Raw genomic sequence first — 20747 nt, 5'->3', positions numbered from 1 at the left:
CTGGTGATATGGTCTTAACCTATATACTGTGGGCAGAACTAACGGTCAGATATAGTTTAGTTTACTTTAAATTTACTTGAATTTGACAAAGTAATACATCAAAGATAAAACTAAACTGTTGGAATGTAAGTAAATTTGTTCAAATAATATCATTATAATATATGTGGTAAAGACAGACTGCAACTAACTCAGTAGAGTTAACAATAATCCACTCAGTGCAACAATCCACTGCCATAACAGTTCATAATTATCAATAGGCCTAATATGTATAAGTATTGTTTAGCACACTTCACATTAGAGACCTATAAACTGAGGACACACTAAAATTGATAAATGAATCATAGAAATAATCCTAGAGTAATGGGCACGTGGCAAATATTGGACAGCAGAGGAGGTCTATGATGGAACAGCAGCTCCCACTGGACGAGGATATTGCAGACATGACAGACATCTGCCTAACAACACACCCTCCCTCCCAAATGTAATGCCAACACGCTGGACTTGCAAAGTAAGTCAGTTTTATGGCATTCACATGTGACATATACATTTTATTGTAGCCCTTTCCTAAAGCAAACACTTAAGCTAGCAAAAAAATTGTCATTGGAGCTCCCCCTCCACCCCATATCGTGAAAAAAAAACATACCATTATCCTGTGAGCGTTTTTCTTCATCTAGTTTCTTCTTTATTGTTTATGATCCAGATGAATAAGTTTGTTTTTATGCCATGCCATGAATGACCGGTACCGGTGGCTCAGCACAGCTCGCCTCGCCTGTCCACACTTAGTAGTACTGGTCGTCATATCAACGCAGCGTGGTAGAGACCAGGTATGACCAATCAGTAGGCCAGGTACTTTTCACACCTTTTCCGTCGGGAATTTTTTTTATTGAGACTGGACTTGCAACTTGAGGGGGGTCCCTAGTGGTGCGGGGGCCCTATGCCCCCGCATAGTCCACATATAGCAAGAAATGGCTCTGGTCCTTTGTGTTCCTGATTTGTTCCCAGTGGCTTTATGGTTTGTCCTCCCTTTTTGTATCATTGTTTAGTTTTCTTGGATTCTCCTTCTTGACTTACTGTTGCCAGTTTTTTGTGTCACCTGCCTTTTTGTTTCTCACATTGTAGATTTTGGGACTTCAGTTTTGTTATAACAGCCCGATTTAGACTAATTGACAACACTGCATATGAGCACTAAATACTAGTTCAGGGTTTCCTGCAGACCTTATTTGGCCAGGCGCCCCGCCCGGCCTGAAATCTGTAGCACCCGGGCTAGAATGTCGGGCAAAAAAAAAAAAAAATTGATGCAATGCATGCAAGCGACACGGCAGCTCCTAAGAACTAATCTACCAGCGCACATAGATCAGGCATGTGATTTTTCCGGATTTTTCGACATGAAAATGCGACCCTCGTGAATCATGCAAATCCGCTTTTTTTTTTTTTTTGGCGGTGGGGGGGCGTAGGACCGCCATTAACCACCAATAGGTTTTAGCAGACCAGGTGTTTATTTGGGACAGGCCTTTAATTCCCTCCGCACAAAAATCCGGGATGAAAATGTCACAAACTTCTCCAGCTTCCCTGTGAATTCTCTGGCATCCTTCTGGGCAACAGTAGTCCTCTGCGAGTGAAGTTGTTGTGGCGGAGGAAACGATTCAGCCGACCAGCACTCGCTGCAAACTCCTCATCTCTGCTGTCACTCACGGTGGCGGACATTTGTTTCTCCATGGACCTGATCATTTTGCAGGACACGTGGCGTGCTCGTTTGCTGATAACTCATCCCCGCATGTTTATCTGAAGCTCCTCGCCAGCCTCCTCCCTCCCTCCACCAGGCAGCCTGGTCCTGTTGCTGTCCTCTTCAGACAGACGCTGAAGCTCAGTTTTATTTTTTCTCTCTCTTGAGGTTGACAGAGAAACATCTAGCGGCTGCTTCTACCGAGTTTTCCTCTGCATATTTTAAGACAGAAAGTTTGCTGCACTTGAGTCATGGCAATCATCAGTGTGATGACTGACAGAAAGCAGCGCGATACGTAAAAAGGGCGAACCACATGATGGACCACATGATGTGTTTTATTATGTGTTTATGTGTTTACAGCTGCTAATGTATGTAACGCTGTTACTGTGATGACACATGACAGTTAAATATTTAATCTGTCTATAATAACCACATCCTGACATGTAACTGTGATTTTTGATAATCTAAGTACTAATAACAATAATGACAAAAAATTAACAAAGACTGCAGACCGAGATAAGAAGCTGCAACTGGCAGTGAGCCTGCTTTCTTTTCTGTTAGCAGTGAAGTGACATAGTCCATGACCGAATATTATAAAATATGATAATGTATAAAATAACATTTAATGGTAAAAAAAAAAAAAGTACAGTTGCAGGAGACTTCTTTTATAAATATGCAGCATGTATATAGTTTTTCATTATTACTATTATTATTATCATTTTTTATTACAACTACTATCTTTCTGCATATTCTTGACTTTGAATGGGAGCTGCTGTAAAGCATTTCCGTTTCTGATTCATACATTATGCAGTCAGTTGTCCAAATTTTAAGTTAAATTAAATGAACCAAGACAGATGTCACATTTACATGTCAGGGTGTAGTTATTATAGACACAGATTCAATATTTAAGTGTCATTTATCATCACAGTAACAGCGTCACATACCTGTTTCTGTTTCTGCTTTCTGAATTTTCTGTTTGCTTTGTGTGCCAAGGGTTCTCAAACTTATTAGGCCATGACCCCAAAAATAAACAGTTCGTGTTTTCCATCATCATGTTTGTGGGTTCGTTGTCTAGCAACTTCTCTCATATTTTGAGAGCCAGAAATGATAATTGATTAAGCAACTTCTCTTTCATTTTGAGGGCAAAAATAATAATATAACAATCTAATTAATTAATTTATCCTTTTTTTTTTTGCCGAGAACGGTTCTTGGCAACCGTTCTTGGGTTGAACCCCCCCCCCCCCCCCCCCCCCCCCACTCACCTCCCCCCTGGCCAAAGTTTTTTCCTGCAGGAAACCCTGAAGTTGCACTGCTGACATAAGGTCTTATCCTCTAAAACTGTTGTGTTTTGAAGATATTGTAAAATAATGTGAGTTCACAGCAGCTACCTCTCCTAAACCGTTTCAACAATAACTGAACATAATAACCTTCATGAATTATTGAGGGACTGACTGCATCAATTTTGACCTAGGTGCACCAAAAACTAGTGACTGTGTATGATCTCAAAATTGGAAACCAAACAGGTATAATGGGCCCAACTGAGAAAAAAATTTATCACTGATCTCAATCACTCGTAGCGGTGAACCTGTCAGTGATATTATCTGTTATTTGGAGGTAAAGCAGTGCAGCAGGTAACTCCGGGCTACCATTGAGACAGGCAGAAACACCGAGGGTTCAGCTGCATCTAATCCTGCGGCTACAGCAGCAGCAGCAGCAGATGCTGTGAAAGCAGCAACTATTCTAGCTGGAGTCAGACTCACTGCCCTAGGCACTCTTGTAAAGACTCATAGTTAGACTTTTGTGTTCACAATTCACCCTCCATACAGTGTGTGTGCTTATGTGTGTATGTTTGCATTAATTTATGAACAAATGCTTGTTTACTGCTGTAGTTGTGCAGTCGCATAGCTTGTGCTGATACTGAACTCTTGACACTATTTATGTGGACAGTACATCATAATATACAGATGTGACAAACTGCACTCTGCTGTTATAGCCAAAGATTCCCAAATTAATCATATATGCATTTACATAACTTTATATAAGAGCTTTCCTTCCTTCCTCCCTTCCTCCATTCTTTCCTTCATGTCTTCGGTTAATCTGAAATATTCCAGCTTCGAGTCACTCAGTCGTCAGAATGTACCATATCAGTGTCACATTACTGTGGTTAAATTTTAAATTTCAAGCAAAACACACAAGCATGGTCTGATGTGATCTATATTTTGTTGTCAGTGCCACAGTGCTGTTGGCCATCATGAATCAGAACCACAGCAGCGTGTTAAACCTAACCAGCTTTGGTGTCCCCATGACAGGATTACCACATCAAATGTGAGGGCAGTCTCCTGCAGTGGCATCCTGTTGGCGCAGGCCCTTTCATGTCCTGTTAAGACCTGAGGCTCCAGTGTATGCACTCTCCTAAATCCCCAGTGTAACTAGGACATGATGAGGGTTGTGTGCGTGCGTGTACATGAGTGCATACGTGCTCACTTGTCCACTTAGAAAATGTGTGTGCTTGTGCTCAGGATTCTTTGTTTGGCTGTCACTGGTGTGCACAAGCACCTTCAATGAGTAACCACAGCCTCCACTTTAACCAGAGGGTCAAGAATGAATAAACAGGATGTTTGTGTGAGTGTTTGTTTTCATGTTTGTCAGAATTATGATTTTGTATTCATACATTGAAGGTATAAATCAGCTGCTGGTGATATATTTTTTATTCCTGAAAAAAAAAAATAACAAAGCATCAAAGTGGACCCAGAACAAAGTGGAAAATGGCAAAGTGGGAAGAAAAGAATGTTACATCATCTTACAGAGCTCGCAAGCCATATGCATAAAAAGCACTGCCAGAAAAGGAGGACAATCTGGAATGAGCTTTACAAGTCATTATAAGTCAGATCTTTTATCCATATATTTTTTTTTTATGAAAAAAGAGAACTGCTCCTCGTAACCTCTACAGCCATCACAGTCGGAATGAATGTGTTCAAGAATACATTTTCCCATTATAAATTGTCTACAAACCAGTGATAAGTTGAAAATTTACGTTCCTAAATGTTGCAACATCGATATCGCATTGTGTGCATGTGCAATGTCATATAAGACAATTTGACTCAAACTCGTCATGCAAGGTCTGCTTTGGTTGTTTAATAAAATTCACTTCCCAATAAAGTCAAAATAATAATTCTGATTATATTGATTGAATCTTTCCAAATAGAGCTATTCAAGTAATCTGGTGAAAATTCCTCTAGCTTGTCATGTGTCAAAAATAATCAAAATATTGCAATATCAGCTCTTTCCAATATCGTGTAACCCAAGACCATGTTGTGCTTGTGGTCTAATTAAGCTTTGGCCAAAAAACCTCATGATATGGGTGACAAAGACATCATATCTTGGCTTGAGATACCTGCTTTGGTCACCACAAACACAGCTGGAGATGTCCCATCTTCACATCAAAAACACCTGTTTATTGTCAGCACAAACAATGCTAGAAATTGTCCCGAGGTCTCCTTAAAGATAGCCAGTGGTTTCACACCTACAAATGTTGAAACACAGTCTTGGGCTCCAGTCACTTTTATCCCCCTCACCTCTTAAACATGTAATGTGAGCATGATATCAAATGAATTATAGAAATCTCTATATGGTATTGTGTATAAAGGTGCAAATGTGAATGCATCGGTGGTTATAGCAACTTCTATGGTGACTGAAAATGGCATTGTTTGGATAAAAACCTCAGTTGTCATTGATTGTTTGGAACCAAAGAAATTGAGTTGATTGAACATGTTTTGATTATATGAACACAATGTCAGGCTGTAATGAATTAAATTTGTTGCAATGCCAGTTCAGTCTGTTTATCTGGGTACAATTATTTGGAATATGTATTTTGATACCTGCTAGCCAATTAGAAATACGGGTTTTCTGCAGTCTTGGTTTTATGTTAATAGAAGACATCTCAACTGGAGCTATTACCCGTGAAAACTACTACATTCTCCTTGGAGCAACATGCAGTACATCTTGTAGTCAAGTCAGGTTTGTTTGTTTTGGCCAGTTTCAATGCCTCAACAGGCTTCCCAGGCCCACACCAGCAACAGTTCCCATCATAAACTCTCTATTAAAACAGGGGGTAAAAATTCCCCAAAACCTGAAGACAAGACCTTGGGAGGATACATTTTAAAGGAGGAAAAAATTCCTCGTCAGACAGCAGGGAGGTTGGAAAGTGGAAATTGTGAAACATGAACAGAAAGTTTAACAGTTAGTACAAAATACAGCAATGGGATTATAATTATACAATAGGATTATAACGGATCCAGTACTAATGTAGCAAATCCAGTATAAGAAGTCCAATAAAATAAGTCCAAGAAATGGGCATAGAGACATGATCTTTTCAAATATGTAAATCCAATGAAACAATTTCAAACTCAGTTTTTTTTATGAGTCAGACTCCAGAATGAAAGGTATAGGTGGGATAGGAATTAGGTGTTAAAATAAGATAACCACAATGATGACCTCACCATTTTTTGTCCTAAATTAATTTTTGAATAATTTTCAGAACAACAGCTGGTACATGCAGATGTGCAACACTGTTAAATTTTTAGCATAATGAAAAGTGGTTATATAACCTGTCAAGTTATCTGCACCCTCGAGAAGCAGAGTTAATTTATACTGTATGAGGTGTTTACTCTATGCAGCAAGGGCTTTATTGAATGAATCACAGGCTACTATGGCCTATAGCCAAAACCCAGATAAAGAAATGTTGCCACTCACTGGATTATTACCTACGGCTTGGAAGAGCTAATCTGATAGCTCTCGCTCTTTCTCTTTACCAGCCTCAAACAGCAGAGCAGCCAGTCCCACATCCTGAACTGACCACGGAGCAAACAGTGCGTTGCCTCAACATACAAAGTGTGCCTGTCATTTAGAGCTGGCATAACTTACAGATTTAACTCATCCCGAACAAGTGATTGCCTGTTCATGGGTGAGCAATTATGAGGAGGCACAGCGGGCTTCTCAAGCTTTGGATTTGGCCTGTATAAGGCTGTAAGAGAAATATGAGGCATCTTAAGAGTGTTAGTGTAATGATTGTATCAAATTGTGTCCTTGTCTGCTCTGCACTAAAAAACTGCAAACATTTGTATGCCAGGCCAACTAACTGCCTAGTGCAGTAGTTCATTAGCAACACAAATAAATGTTAGCAAAGTATGTGTCTGCAAAACCAGAGTTAAAACTGAACATTTCATTATGTTGCAACCTACGTTTTTGTAGGTTGCATTTTCTATTTCTAACTTATCACAACACGGTGCCTATGCTCTGCTCAGGCTGCTCACAAAAACATTGGTGAGGGTTAGAAAAACATCATGATTTGGCTCAAAATACCTGTTTTGGTCGCCATTATCACAGATGGAGATGGTCCGACCTCCCATGAAATGTCTCCAAGTGTCCTTAAACATATTCAGTGGTGACTTGAACTGAGGTCAGCTGTTCTGCAGCCTTGTTTGGTTCTAATAACTCCATCACTATTCTGTCCATCTCCTCATGTGAAAGGTGGCTAATAGGCATATGATATAAACTTGATGCCACATTTGGTACAAATGTCAACCTGTGGTGTATCTGGCATGGCAGCCTCTGCCACAAGTGTGTGAATGGGTGAATGTGACAAGTGTTGTATGGGGCTTTGAGACACTATAGAAATGCAAGTCCATTTCCTGGTACTATAGAAATGTTTTTACATGATGGATGCCAAGATGCTTTAACTGTGTCAGAATTTAGCGTAATGTTAGCAGCTCTTTCCCGATCTTTTTTCTGGTTAATCAAGAGTAATCTTTTTTGTGTGTTATTTTAAACATGTTAAAACAAGCGTCCCACTCCCCACTTCACCCTTCCTTCATTCACCAGTGATCCTTTCTTATAATACCAATCATGTCTTTCATTTTGCATTATTGACTGGAGGGGAATCTGACAGTCCTTGGTACTGTACATGTAGCTTTAACCTCAATCTTTTGGTGTAACATCATGTATGTAGCCATCTCATGCATATTTAGGAGCCATTTTCAACATCACTCACATAGCAACTGTTAAAAACTGTTAGCAACATAGTCATTTTAGCCAGTTAAATCAGTGGTTTTAAAAAGCTGACTATCATGTATACACAAACTGTAAAGGTACAACAAACTGTCTTAAACTATAGGGGTTTTAATGTGTTTGCAGTGTATTTGAGTGAACCTTCGCTGTGATCTATTACAGGTTATTAATAAGATATATCATTAAGCAGCAGCACAAGTCCAACTCTGGGGAACACACCTCTGATAAGTCTGGCACTCTTGTTGTGAGTGCGCATGCGCCGCGGTGCATGCAGCCTTTTCCAGTCGCTCCTGCCTACTTTAACTTGTTTTCAACTTTTCTCCTTTTTTACTTTTTCTTACTTTTCAGTTTTATGGGTAGTTATTTCTTAAGCTACTTCCTCTCTAAACATGTTTGTGTGGAGAGTTTTTGTTGTTGCGTTTGTGGTGGAATCGCTCTTTTTACTCTGCCACTCGACCGTCGCTCAGCAACACCGCGTTGTTTACTCCAGGGATCAGCTGATAGAGCTGAAGCCAGCCGGCTTGGCTACGGTGATGGCGGACATCCCTGCTGAACTTTGGAGGAAAACACATCGGGGATGCAGAGGGAAAGGATCGCTACGACGGAGGAAAAGAGCGAAACACCGGAGACTTTTGGAGAGGAAGACATTCAAGCCGTGTCTTCCCTCTCTCATCATGGGCAACGTGAGATCACTCGGGAATAAGATGGACGAGCTTACAGCACTAACCCGGAGTCATCAGGAATACCGGGAGTGTAGTCTGATGATTTTCACAGAGTCATGGCTACACACGGATGTTCCTGATCACAATGTTTCCACCGAGGGCTTCCAGCCCGGATATTGAACTGTTAGCTGTGGGCCTCCGTCCGTACTATTTACCCCGTGAATTCTCACATGCTATTGCAGTGGCTGTGTATATTCCCCTGCTGCTAACCCGATGTCGGCATGTGATGTCATCCACACTACAATAGCCGGACTACAGACTGCACACCCGAGTGCTCTCATTATAATCTCAGGTGACTTCAACCATGTCTCCATTAAAAAGACAATCCCGAAATTCTCCCAGTATGTGACCTGTTCAACCAGAGAGGAGAAGACCCTGGACCTGCTGTATGCTAATGTAAAGGACGCATACACCTCCACGTCCCTTCTCCTGCTGGGAAGATCAGATCACAACTTGGTGCGTCTCACCCCCTGCTATGTGCCTCTAGTGAAGAGGCTGCCTGTGACCACAAAGACAGTGAGGACATGGTCAGAGGACTGCTATGAGGCTCTGCAGGGCTGTTTTGAGGTGACTGACTGGGATGCACTCTGTGAGCCGCATGGAGAGGACATTGATGGGCTTACTGAGTGCATCACAGACTACATACATTTCTGTGTGGACGGCATTGTCCCAGCAAGGACTGTATGTTGTTACCCAAACAACAAGCCTTGGGTAACTAAAGACATCAAAGCCATTCTCAACCGGAAGAAGAGGGCCTTCAGAGGTGGCAACAGGGAGAAGCTGAGGGCAATTCAGAGGGAGCTGAATACAAAGATCAAGGAGGCTAAGGACGGCTACAGGAGGAAGCTGGAGAGGAAACTCCAGCAGAACAACATGAGGGAGGTCTGGAGTGGTATGAGGACCATCACAGGATTTAGACCAACTAGCAGTGGAGCTGATGGCAGTGTGGCTAGGGCCAATGAGTTAAATCTGTTCTTCAACAGGTTTGACACTGCAGCACCGGCCCCTGCTGTCTCTCCTGCTGACTGTCTCCAGTCACCATCGTTTCTGACCCCCCCCCCTCCCCCTCCTGATAGCACCTCATCCAACTCTATGAGCCTCTCACACCCATCCCCCACTCCTCACACCTCTCCTGGCTCCCTTGTTACCTGCCCTCCTCTCACTATGGACTCCAAATCTCCCCTTCCTCAACCTGCACTGCTTACACCGCTTCATGTAAGGAGACAGCTGAGCAAACTCCCTGCCAGTAAGGCTGCAGGCCCTGACGGTGTCAGCCCACGGGTTCTCAGAGCCTGCGCCGAACAGCTCTGTGGAGTGCTTCACCGTGTCTTCGACATGAGCCTTAGCCTCCAGAGGGTCCCTGTGATATGGAAGACGTCCTGCCTCGTTCCTGTGCCAAAGACGCCGCAGCCCAGCGGTCTCTCGGACTACCGACCGGTGGCACTGACGTCTCATATCATGAAGACCCTGGAGAGACTCGTCCTGGATCAGCTCAGGCCTATGGTAAGGCCGCACCTGGATCCCCTCCAGTTCGCCTACCAGCCCCAGATTGGAATTGAGGATGCCATCATTTACTTGCTGAACCGTGTCTACGCTCACCTGGACAAGCCGGGGAGCACTGTGAGGGTCACATTCTTTGACTTCTCCAGTGCTTTCAATACCATCAGGCCTGCTCTGCTGGGTGACAAGCTGACAGCGATGCTGGTGGATCCTCCCCTTGTGTCCTGGATTGTGGACTACCTCACTGGCCGACCTCAGTACGTGCACCTGAGGCACTGTGTGTCTGATACAGTGGTCAGCAACACCGGAGCCCCACAAGGGACTGTCCTCTCTCCTTTCCTCTTCACCCTTTACACCACAGACTTCAGCTACCAGACAGAGTCTTGCCATCTTCAGAAGTTTTCTGATGACTCTGCTGTAGTTGGTTGTATCAGCAAGGGTGAGGAGGCTGAGTACAGGGCTGTGATGGACAACTTTGTCTCATGGTGTGAGCTGAACCACCTGCAGCTTAACACAACAAAAACCAAAGAGCTGGTGGTGGATCTGAGGAGAACCAGGACACCAGTGACCCCAGTTTCCATCCTGGGGCATAACGTGGACATTGTTGAACACTACAAATATCTGGGGGTGTTTATTGACAATAAACTGGACTGGATTAAGAACACTGAAGTCCTCTACAAGAAGGGACAGAGCCGCCTCTATTTTCTGAGGAGGCTCTGCTCTTTTAACATCTGCCGGACGATGCTGAGGATGTTTTATGAGTCTGTGGTGGCCAGTGCTATTCTGTTTGCTGTGGTGTGCTGGGGCAGCAGACTGAGAGTAGCCGATGCTAACAGACTCAATAAACTGATCAGAAAGGCCAGTGACGTTGTGGGGGTGGAGCTGGACTCTTTGGCAGCAGTATCAGACAGGAGGATGCTGTCGAAGGTGCGGGCGATACTTCAGCATGTCTCTCACCCTCTCCACAACGCTCTGGTCGAACAGAGGAGCACCTTTAGCCAGAGACTGATTGCTCCTAAATGCACCACTGAGCGCCACAGGAAGTCATTCTTACCTGTGGCCATCAAACTGTACAACTCCTCCCTCTGATGATCAGACTCATTTGGCTATTTATAAAACAAAACAAACAAGATAACTATTCATTCTCATTTAACTTATAATGTTACAACCACTTCATTGTATATTGTATATATTTCAGTTTGTATACTATAGGCTACTATTTTATTATTTATTTGTATTTTATTGTCTACTTTGATATTTTATTTTATTTAATGTCTTCTTCAATATTTTATGTTATTTACATCTTCATCTTATTGCTTGTTTCCATTCATGCTGTATTTCTATTTCTTCTTTACATGGAGCATTGGAGTAAAAACATTTTCCCCCCGGGGATCAATAAAGTATTCTGAATCTGAATCTGAATCTGAATACACACATTGTGTCTGATGTGTTAACAGGTCATATGTAGAAAGACTCACCGAACTATTATCACTAATGAAAAATGTATGAAATCTGATCTGCTAATAAGGTGTGTCAGCTGTTAAACTTTGACTGTTAATCCCTGTACTGTACCCTTGGCCAGCTTATGATACCAGCGGGGTATCTGATGACTGGTAGTGCATACACGTTGATGGCTCGGATCTTGTTCTTACCATTCAGCTGACTTTTCAGGACCTGCCTTACTCTCTGGAGGTATTTGGCTGTGGTTGACTTCCTTGTGGCCTCTTCGTTGTTTCCATTAGCCTGTGGGATGCCCAGGTACTTGTAGCTGTCTTGGATATCACCTATGTTGCCCTCTGGTAGGTCAATCCCCTCAGTCCTGATCATCTTGCCTCTCTTTGAGACCATCCGGCCACACTTGTCCAATCCGAATGACGTCCCTATGTCATCGCTGTAGATCCTGGTGGTGTGGATCAGTGAGTCTATTTCTCGCTCGCTCCTGGCATACAGCTTGATGTCATCCATGTAGAGCAGGTGGATGATCGTGCCCCACTACGGAATCGGTACCCGTAGCCGCTCTTCGTGATGATCTGACTGAGGGGGTTGAGGCCTATGCAGAACAGCAGTTGTGATAGCGCATCCCTTTGGTATATGCCACAGTTGATGTTGACTTGGGCAATCGGCTTTGAATTGGCCTCTAGGGTTGTCTTCCACATTTCCATCGAGTTCTGGATGAAGACCTTTAGGTTCCTGTTGATCTTATACAGTTCCAGACATTCCAGTATCCATGTGTGCGGCATTGAGTCATAGGCTTTCTTGTAGTCAATCCAGGCAGTGCACACGTTGGTCTGTCTCTTCTTACAGTCTCGGGTGACTGTTCTATCAACCAGTAGCTGGTGCTTGGCTCCTCTGGTGTTACTGCCAATTCCTTTCTGTGCCTCGCTCATGTATTGAGCCACATGCTTAGTCATTTTTGCGGCAATGATGCCTGACAGGGCCTTCCATGTTGTTCATCGTGTTTTTCCCGAACGCCAACCCTGCTTCTTCTTCTTCTGATTCCCTTTCTTATTCTTCTGCCGCCCTCTGGATCAAGACTACAGGTGCCACCGACGGCCATAAATCAAACAATGCGCGTTTCTTTTCTTTTTTTTTTATACCGAGCGTTAATCGCGCGTTAAAAAAATTAACGGTGTTAAGAGGATGTTGCGTTAACGAGTTATTAACGCGTTAACTTTGACAGCCCTAATATATGTATACACAATAGATTGCTACAAACAAACAGGTTGACAAGTCAGAATCATATTACTGTGCCTACAACCCCTGGATGAACTTAAACAGTTGCTACATATGGAAGCGAATTTGTACCATAATTCAAATTAAAATGCATTTACAGAAATGCTTTTTCATTTTAAGAATGTAGCTGCATTTTTTGACTCATAAATAAAATTAGTAATAAATCATCCAAATTGCATTTTCATTTTCTTCTTCAAGACTGCTCATTTTGTAACTTAATTCAAATGATAAAGAAAAGGACATTTAAGATTCAATATTCAAAAGATGGCCCAGCAAATAGGTACCAAAATTCAATTTGAAATGTCAAATTTGAAAATTAAAATGCATTAGCAGAAATGCTTTTTCATTTCAAAGGCAGAGCTGCATTTTTTGACTCATAAATAAAATTAGTAATAAATCATCCAAATTGCATTTTCATTTTCTTTTTCAAGACTGCTTATTATGTAACTTAATTCAAATGATAAGGAAAAGGACATTTAAGATATAATTTTCAAAAGATGACCCAGCAAATAGGTACCAAAATTCAATTTGAAATGTCAAATTTGAAAATTAAAATGCATTAGCCGAAATGCTTTCTCATTTCAAAGTCAGAGCTGCATTTTTGACTCATAAATAAAATTAGTAATAAATCATCCAGATTGCATTTTCATTTTCTTCTTCAAAACTGCTCATTTTGTTACACAAAGACAAAGAAAACTGCTTTTTCGTTTTGAAGCCCTCCCCCCGCAAAAAAAGGTCCAAAATTCAATTTGAATTCGCAATCCCAAGCGGCGCAGGAGAGTGACGTCAGCGGCCTCTCTTCTTCAGTGTTGCCAACATGGCGACTGTCTCGCTAGACTTAGCGACTTTTCAGACCCTCTAAGCGACATTATTTCGAAAAAGCGACTAGCGACAATTTTAGCGACTTATTCAGATCATCGGGGGAAAGGCGAGAAATAGATTATATTGTAATTCACATGCTGCTCAGAGTCATCGCAGTCCACAGCTCCTCTGCAGCAGCGCCGGGGTCTCTCCTGTCCCCTCCCGCGCGGCTGCGCAGGCGACAGGCCGGTGTGTGGGGGCTGGCTGGGGCAGGCAGGAGCGTGGATCTGCTGTCGGATAGCTGCCGTTTACTCTATTTTGATCTGTTAATCTTAGGTGTCTTTAGCAAAGGTGAAACCCAGAAGCGGACAGGAGGCTGTAGCTGGATGCATGGAGTGTTTATTGTAACACGGACAAAGTCAGATCAGGAGGGGGTGTGCACGGGGAAGCCACGCTCCGGGGCGCCGGAGAGCTGGCAGTCCTGTCGGCACTCGGAGGAGCGCCGGGCGGGTGGAGCTGGAGCGGATTGAGTGGATTGAGCAGTGCTGCTCAGTTTGTCTTTGGAAAAAAAAAAAAGCAGAGGAGAAGACAATAGGCTACCTATGTATTTTTGATTCAATAAAAACTACATGAAATTGATTGTGTATCCATCTCTTATAGCCATAGACGGATTATCATGACCACGGGCCTACACACGCAAACTGTGCGCACGCAAAGGCGCAAAGGCTGTTACATTATTACATTGAATGTAATAATGTCCGCAAACGTAATAAACCTCAAACACCTACTAATACTGACCGTGCGTGCAAAATCCAGCTGCTGACCCTCCGCTCCACTGTCACACAACGACCCCCCGTCGGCTCCCTCTCTCTCTTATAATTGTTTGCCCGAAAAATAATTTCCATGAAGAAAACATCGCCTGACATTTAAATTCCCATTGACAATACAAATCTCAAGAAATCTGGATGTATTGCTCATTTGTAAACACAACACTTATCAGTCTATAGGAATCACCAAGAACCACGAAAAGAATACCTAGCACAGTACCATTATACTTGCTGTGTGTGTTTATGTGAAATAATAATAATAATAATAATAATAACTTTGAACATTATCACAATTAAGTTATCAATGTGCGATGTGAAGAAAATGCAAACATTACAGACTTCTAACCATTTTCTAAAAGTGTCTGTATTTTAATGAGAATAGTTTTTTTATATAAATTACAGAAAAGGAAAAGAAAATGTGATTTGTTTTACCTATTTCAGCCATGAGCGGTCATATTGACCGCACATCATTTCGCGGGATTTCATACATTGTCCCTCTTGTCTCTAATTTTGTTAGCGGTCTCCAGCTGTGCGACTGTAACACAACTTTATATGAAGGATGACTAACACTAATAGCCTAATTGATTCTTATTTCTTCCACTTACAGAACTGTTTACGACTCGAAACAATGTTATTATATATGACGTTTCTAAACCAAATGTCGTGGCTTCAAATGCATCAAATTCCCACATCCAGTTACGCAGGCAGCTGTCCAGGGTGCTGAACCAGGTGACAGACAAAGGCTGCACTCTGCGTTCTGATGTTTGCTGGGCAGATCTGTCCCCCTTGGTTTCTCATCCACTCTGTTGTGGGAGATCTCCCACAGAGCAAAAGAAATACACAATTTTTCTCTCTCGGCTGAACTCTGGCCTGAGCCCACTTCACCCAGGCGCGAGCCTGCAGCCCCCGCTCCTGTTGACAACAGACCGGGGGAGAAAACAGACATTCCTTTGCTCAGAACCCATATCAGGCCTTGTCTGAATATGTACGAAGATCGGTATAACGCATTGGAGCAATTTTCATACAATTTCGGATATTTAGCATGATAAAATAATTTCAACTCAACACAGCCATTTGTCCAGCTGAAGCATAATGAGCGTTATGTCATTAATATGAAGTAGGCTTGTTTTGCGGTTAATCAGCCACATGATCCGTTTTAACCCACAAAATAAAAAAGGATAAATGTGCAGCCTCCGTTTCCTTTCTGATTGTGTCCGTTCAGAGTGGGGGGTTTTCGGAATGGAGGGGGTGAATTGAAGTCTATGTTCGGAACAGCGGGGTTTCGGAAAGGCGGGGCTCCAGGCTATAAAGCGGCCGGTGGTTTTGTGACCCGCTGCAGGTGCGTCGGTGTGGGAGAGAGAGAGACATTAGCTTATAGCACTTTGTAGAAGGAGCTTTATAAAGTTCACTCCATTGACTTGTATTAGTTCACGGGGCTGAGCTGCCACATCCAATATGGGGGCGACGTCGACGTACGGTCCAGCTGATACCTTCAGTTTATTACCGGGAATACTGACTGTAAAGTACCGTGTGTGTTTCATGGGTCTGACTGTGAGTCTGCAGTCTGACCCACCGTCACTGCCAGCAGCTCTTCAGAGCGGCTTCATTACGATCACCGTAAATGTTAGAAAATTTCGGACTGGAAAAAAAATGTGCGGCTGATTTAACCAAGCAAACGCGAACCATGGCTGGCTTGACCGCAGTACAGAACTGGACATGGTGGTGTTTTCCCCGCTGTTTCTGAAAACATGTACCACAGTCTATGCTACCAACACAGCCTTCACACTCTCCTCTTGTCCCTTCTCTTGCTCCAGTGTCGAATAAGCACACCGCCGCCCCCTAACGTAGATGCGTAGCACGGTCGGTCAGACTGGGGGCTGAAGAAGAAGAAGAGAGGCCGCTGACGTCACTCTCCTGCGCCGCTTGGGATTGCGAATTCAAATTTAATTTTGGACCTTTTTTTGCAGGGGGAGGGCTTCAAAACGAAAAAGCAGTTTTCTTTGTCTTTGTGTAACAAAATGAGCAGTTTTGAAGAAGAAAATGAAAATGCAATCTGGATGATTTATTACTAATTTTATTTATGAGTCAAAAATGCAGCTCTGACTTTGAAATGAGAAAGCATTTCAGCTAATACATTTTAATTTTCAAATTTGACATTTCAAATTGAATTTTGGTACCTATTTGCTGGGTCATCTTTTAAAAATTATATCTTAAATGTCCTTTTCCTTATCATTTGAATTAAGTTACATAATAAGCAGTCTTGAAGAAGAAAATGAAAATGCAATTTGGATGATTTATTACTAATTTTATTTATGAGTCAAAAAATGCAGCTCTGCCTTTGAAATGAAAAAGCATTTCTGCTAATGCATTTTAATTTTCAAATTTGACATTTCAAATTGAATTTTGGTACCTATTTGCTGGGTCATCTTTTAAAAATTATATCTTAAATGTCCTTTTCCTTATCATTTGAATTAAGTTACAAAATGAGCAGTGTTGAAGAAGAAAATGAAAATGCAATTTGGATGATTTATTACTAATTTTATTTATGAGTCAAAAAATGCAGCTACATTCCTAAAATGAAAAAGCATTTCTGTAAATGTATTTTAATTTGAATTATGGTACAAATTCGCCTCCATAGGCTACACCTGTTTGGAGACTACAGCAGGCAACTTCTATACAGAGCAGAGTTTCATCTCTAAAGTTAAAGTAAAATGTCTTCATCCAAGTATTGTTTGCTTTGGCAGTTCGGCTGTAATATAACTAAGATTAAGAATAGCGGCGTTGGGCTTTGCATTGAATTGACAATTGTTTGTGAAATATATGAGTATAAATTGTATGAGACATATATTCTGAAGTCTTTGCTTTCAGAGCCTCCAAGAATTCAGCAGCTGAAATTGGTTCAAGCCCAAAACAATTTACAGAAAAAATTGCGACACTGTTGAAGCAATAGAATTTCACAGTGCAGGTTGTGACCCATCGACTGTGCTCTTTCTTGCCGAAATATATTTTAACACACACACACACACACACAATAGATACATTGCCTGTCTAATACATGGTTCAATTTCTGGCTTCATTTTGTTTTATAGATGTTGGATATAATATCTTTTTTCTCTTTGTTTGTTGGTCTTGAGCTTTTAAGCGGAGGCCCACCTGTGTTTCATCTCACGAAGGCTTTTTTGTGTCCCAGTACTAATCTTTCACACTGCATTTTTTAACCAAAACAATGTAGATAATTCATGCATTGATACATTTACAACATTTCATGTAGTTTTTGCATTCTAATTTATCACAAAGGAAAATATGGTATAGTTCATTCTGCATTTAATTGTTGTTAGTTATGAGAAAAGTCACGCAACTCTTATCTCTGTATGGTACATATGAAGCTATAGCTGGGTAGCTTGAGCATAGCATGAAGTCTGGAAAAGAATGGAAACAGCCAGCATGACATACCAACATTAAAGCTCATAATTAACAACATATATCTAATATAACTGAGGGTTTTTCCATGTGGTTTTATGTGCTGGACACCTTGTAAAACATACATTTTACACTTTTATGCAGACAAAAAGGGATATTATAACATGTAAAATGATGAGCTTTAAAGCTGCTGGTGAGCAGATTTTGGCTGTTTTAAGGTCCTTTCCTTCATAACTAGCATGAAACAGTTGTTACTACTTTGCTGATGTCTCAGTTGCTAACTAGCTAGCGTAGTCTCATTGTTCTGTCAATTTTTTTTTTACTTATTTCAATGTCGCGTTCCATTCTATGATGGCATATGACAAATCAGATTTAACTAAAGTCAGCAAAGTTGCTAAACTTGGTTACTGCTACCTTTTAAAATCAGTGCAGACCGGCAGTGTAGGGGCAAAGGTCGCTAATGTTAGCCCACAAAGCACCACTAGTGGACAAGTAACGAGGCAGTGTTCTTTTTTACTTGATAGTGTGAAGTTGTGAACAAATTTCAGGCATCCATCCATGTTCTACTTTCATAAGATAAACAGCAAATTGTGGTGTGATAATACCGGGATTTCCAGTAACATTAAATCACAACAGCTGAAGGCTGCATACTGGAAATGTCTGGTCACGGCTGTTTACATTAACACAATAAACGACAACTAATGACGTGTCTTTCTACTGCATAGACACAAGTTTAAGGGCTACCTTTCCATTGGGAAAATACTTCATTTAGATCGGAAATAAGATTAATTTCCATCTTTTCATGTAACTATCTACGGACCTATTTCCTCAACTGTTAAACATCATTTCTGTTAAAACTATTATATAGGATTTCACAGCGTTCTAGGTGAATAAGTGGTCTGTACTGTATGTAATCCTACTCCCCTGTCTTAAAAGTTTGGACTTGTTCAGTAACTAACGTTTGTTTTATGTATTTGTTTTATACACCCTATTCCTACATAGGGTGCATACTTACAAATTTAAAGAGGCTCTATGTAACAATTTGTAGCAATTTTCATATATTAATCACCATTTTATTGGCCATACGAAAGCGAATTGTAACATGACGCGAAAAATAAGACCTTAAGATGTTCCGACAAACCCTTCAAAAAAGCCTCACCCTTTTTATTTAGATTTGTTAGTCTTTTGTGTTTTCTCTGTTCTTATGAGTGTTACCAACTACATTGAAATGACAAAAGCAACACACTGTGCTTCTGCACATGCTGAGTCCCCAAGTTGTTTTTCTTTTCATTTCTTTTTCTTTTTTTTTCTCGCCTGTTTGCTGGTCACTCGCTCAAACTTCTTGCTGAGTCCAGATGGAATCAGTTGGGGGTGACCGCTCATGCCAAATATCAAATTTGAAACCTAGAGTCTGTCTTGTATGAATCAGAGATGAACACAATATGGATGAAAGTGTGGACAAGAGGCTAAATAGAGAGGAAAAGAACTCTGGGCCATCCAACAGTACTTCTCTCCAGATGGGAGGAATGAACAGAAGGGGCTGTGCGACTATTCAAACTGCTGCTGCCACATGAATTTTTAAAATCCCAATGTGTCACACTCGTCTACAGAAGTAGCTGTTGTGCTCGTGTTTGTTTTATCTATATGATTTAAGTATTTGTAAAATGTTTCCTCTCATTTTTAATCAATACAGTATTGAAATCTTTCCATCTCTGCAAAGGAGGTCATGTTTTTTCACCTATGTCTGTATGTTGGATGAAGGACAGGTCTCAGACCAGAATAAACCCTGTTGGCTTTTGGTGCAAAACGGATAAAGGGAAAGATCCGGGAATCGTTTTCTCACTTTCTTGTGTTAATTTTTCACTGATTAATTCACAGATCTTGATGAAAAAATTGAGGTGTGTTTAGGTGGCTGGTATCTGTGAGTGCATACCGATGTGGATCTGGTGAGCTAAAATACAGTTAAGAAGTTATGGGTGCTTTAAAAATTCAGGGTGATACAGGACTGTTGAACAGAGTAATAAATCTGTGAGTTGAGTGTACATCTTTGGTGCTTTTAAGCTTGATTCACTTATCAATCTAAATGATCTGCCTTAAATGCAAAATTATCAGTTTCATATATTTCTGTCCTCTGTTTTGGCCTGTGGCAGGTGATTGACATCAAAGGGAAGCTGAAGGAGTCCAAGAGGTTCTGGTCCAACCTGCCAGATGACATCTGTGCCAAGGGCAATCTCACCGAGTCTGACGAGGAGCAGTGCTGGAACAGCCACACTAAGGGCAGGTAAGAACTGTCGCTTCTCATTATAACCACAGCAAAGTCACCCCATTCTGCGGTTATCACATTCTGCCTGCCAGGGATTAAAATAACCACACTGTGTTCCCAGATTATCACTCCCTCTGTAAGTACAATGGCTAGTACTTATATGGAGAACTTCTATATAAGCTCTGAGGTTCTAATTCTCAGAGGACTGTGGAGTTTCCAACACCTCTTATCAGTACTGCAGTGTCCAGAGTATCGCTGAGCTGTACAGTAGATTAGACAGCCAGTTGCTTTCTGTGACAGTGAACCAGAGCTGCTGGCAGAGGAAATATATCACCCCATCACTTTGGCCCTCTCCTAGTAACAGAATCACCAGATGGTGCAATAAAAGACATGTTAATTCTCTTGTTGGTGCCAGTACCATTTTTAAGCATCGCTCTAAATCTGGTAGGTAAACTGATTGCCCAGAGATAATAAAACTGCAGAAACAGTCAGAGCATGTCAAGAGTTTGTTATGAAATCAGTGAATTCCCCTCGATTTTCTAAGACCTCTGCAATAGAAATGGTTCTCCAGTGCCTTCACTGGTATTTGTGCTTACTGTGATGTCATTTATAATAGTATCCTAAATGCTTATTGCATATGTATATATAAAAAAGTCAAGTACAGTTGTATTACTCTTGCATCATTTATAATG

General features: G+C 41.5%; 1 protein-coding gene across 2 annotated transcripts in view; it reads left to right on the top strand.

The window, feature by feature from the left end:
• Positions 1-20747, top strand: part of gpc6a (glypican 6a) — a 179905-nt gene that overhangs the window by 148478 nt on the left and 10680 nt on the right. For both annotated transcript variants that reach the window (XM_030414720.1, XM_030414719.1), the window contains one exon: positions 19943-20073. In XM_030414720.1, the coding sequence (XP_030270580.1) occupies positions 19943-20073 (131 nt within the window). The remainder of the gene's footprint in view (positions 1-19942; positions 20074-20747) is intronic.

The sequence above is a fragment of the Sparus aurata genome, chromosome 4 (genome assembly GCF_900880675.1).
Source record: "Sparus aurata chromosome 4, fSpaAur1.1, whole genome shotgun sequence".
NCBI classification, from domain to species: Eukaryota; Metazoa; Chordata; class Actinopteri; order Spariformes; family Sparidae; genus Sparus; species Sparus aurata.
This window is presented reverse-complemented; position numbering and strand designations above follow the sequence as displayed.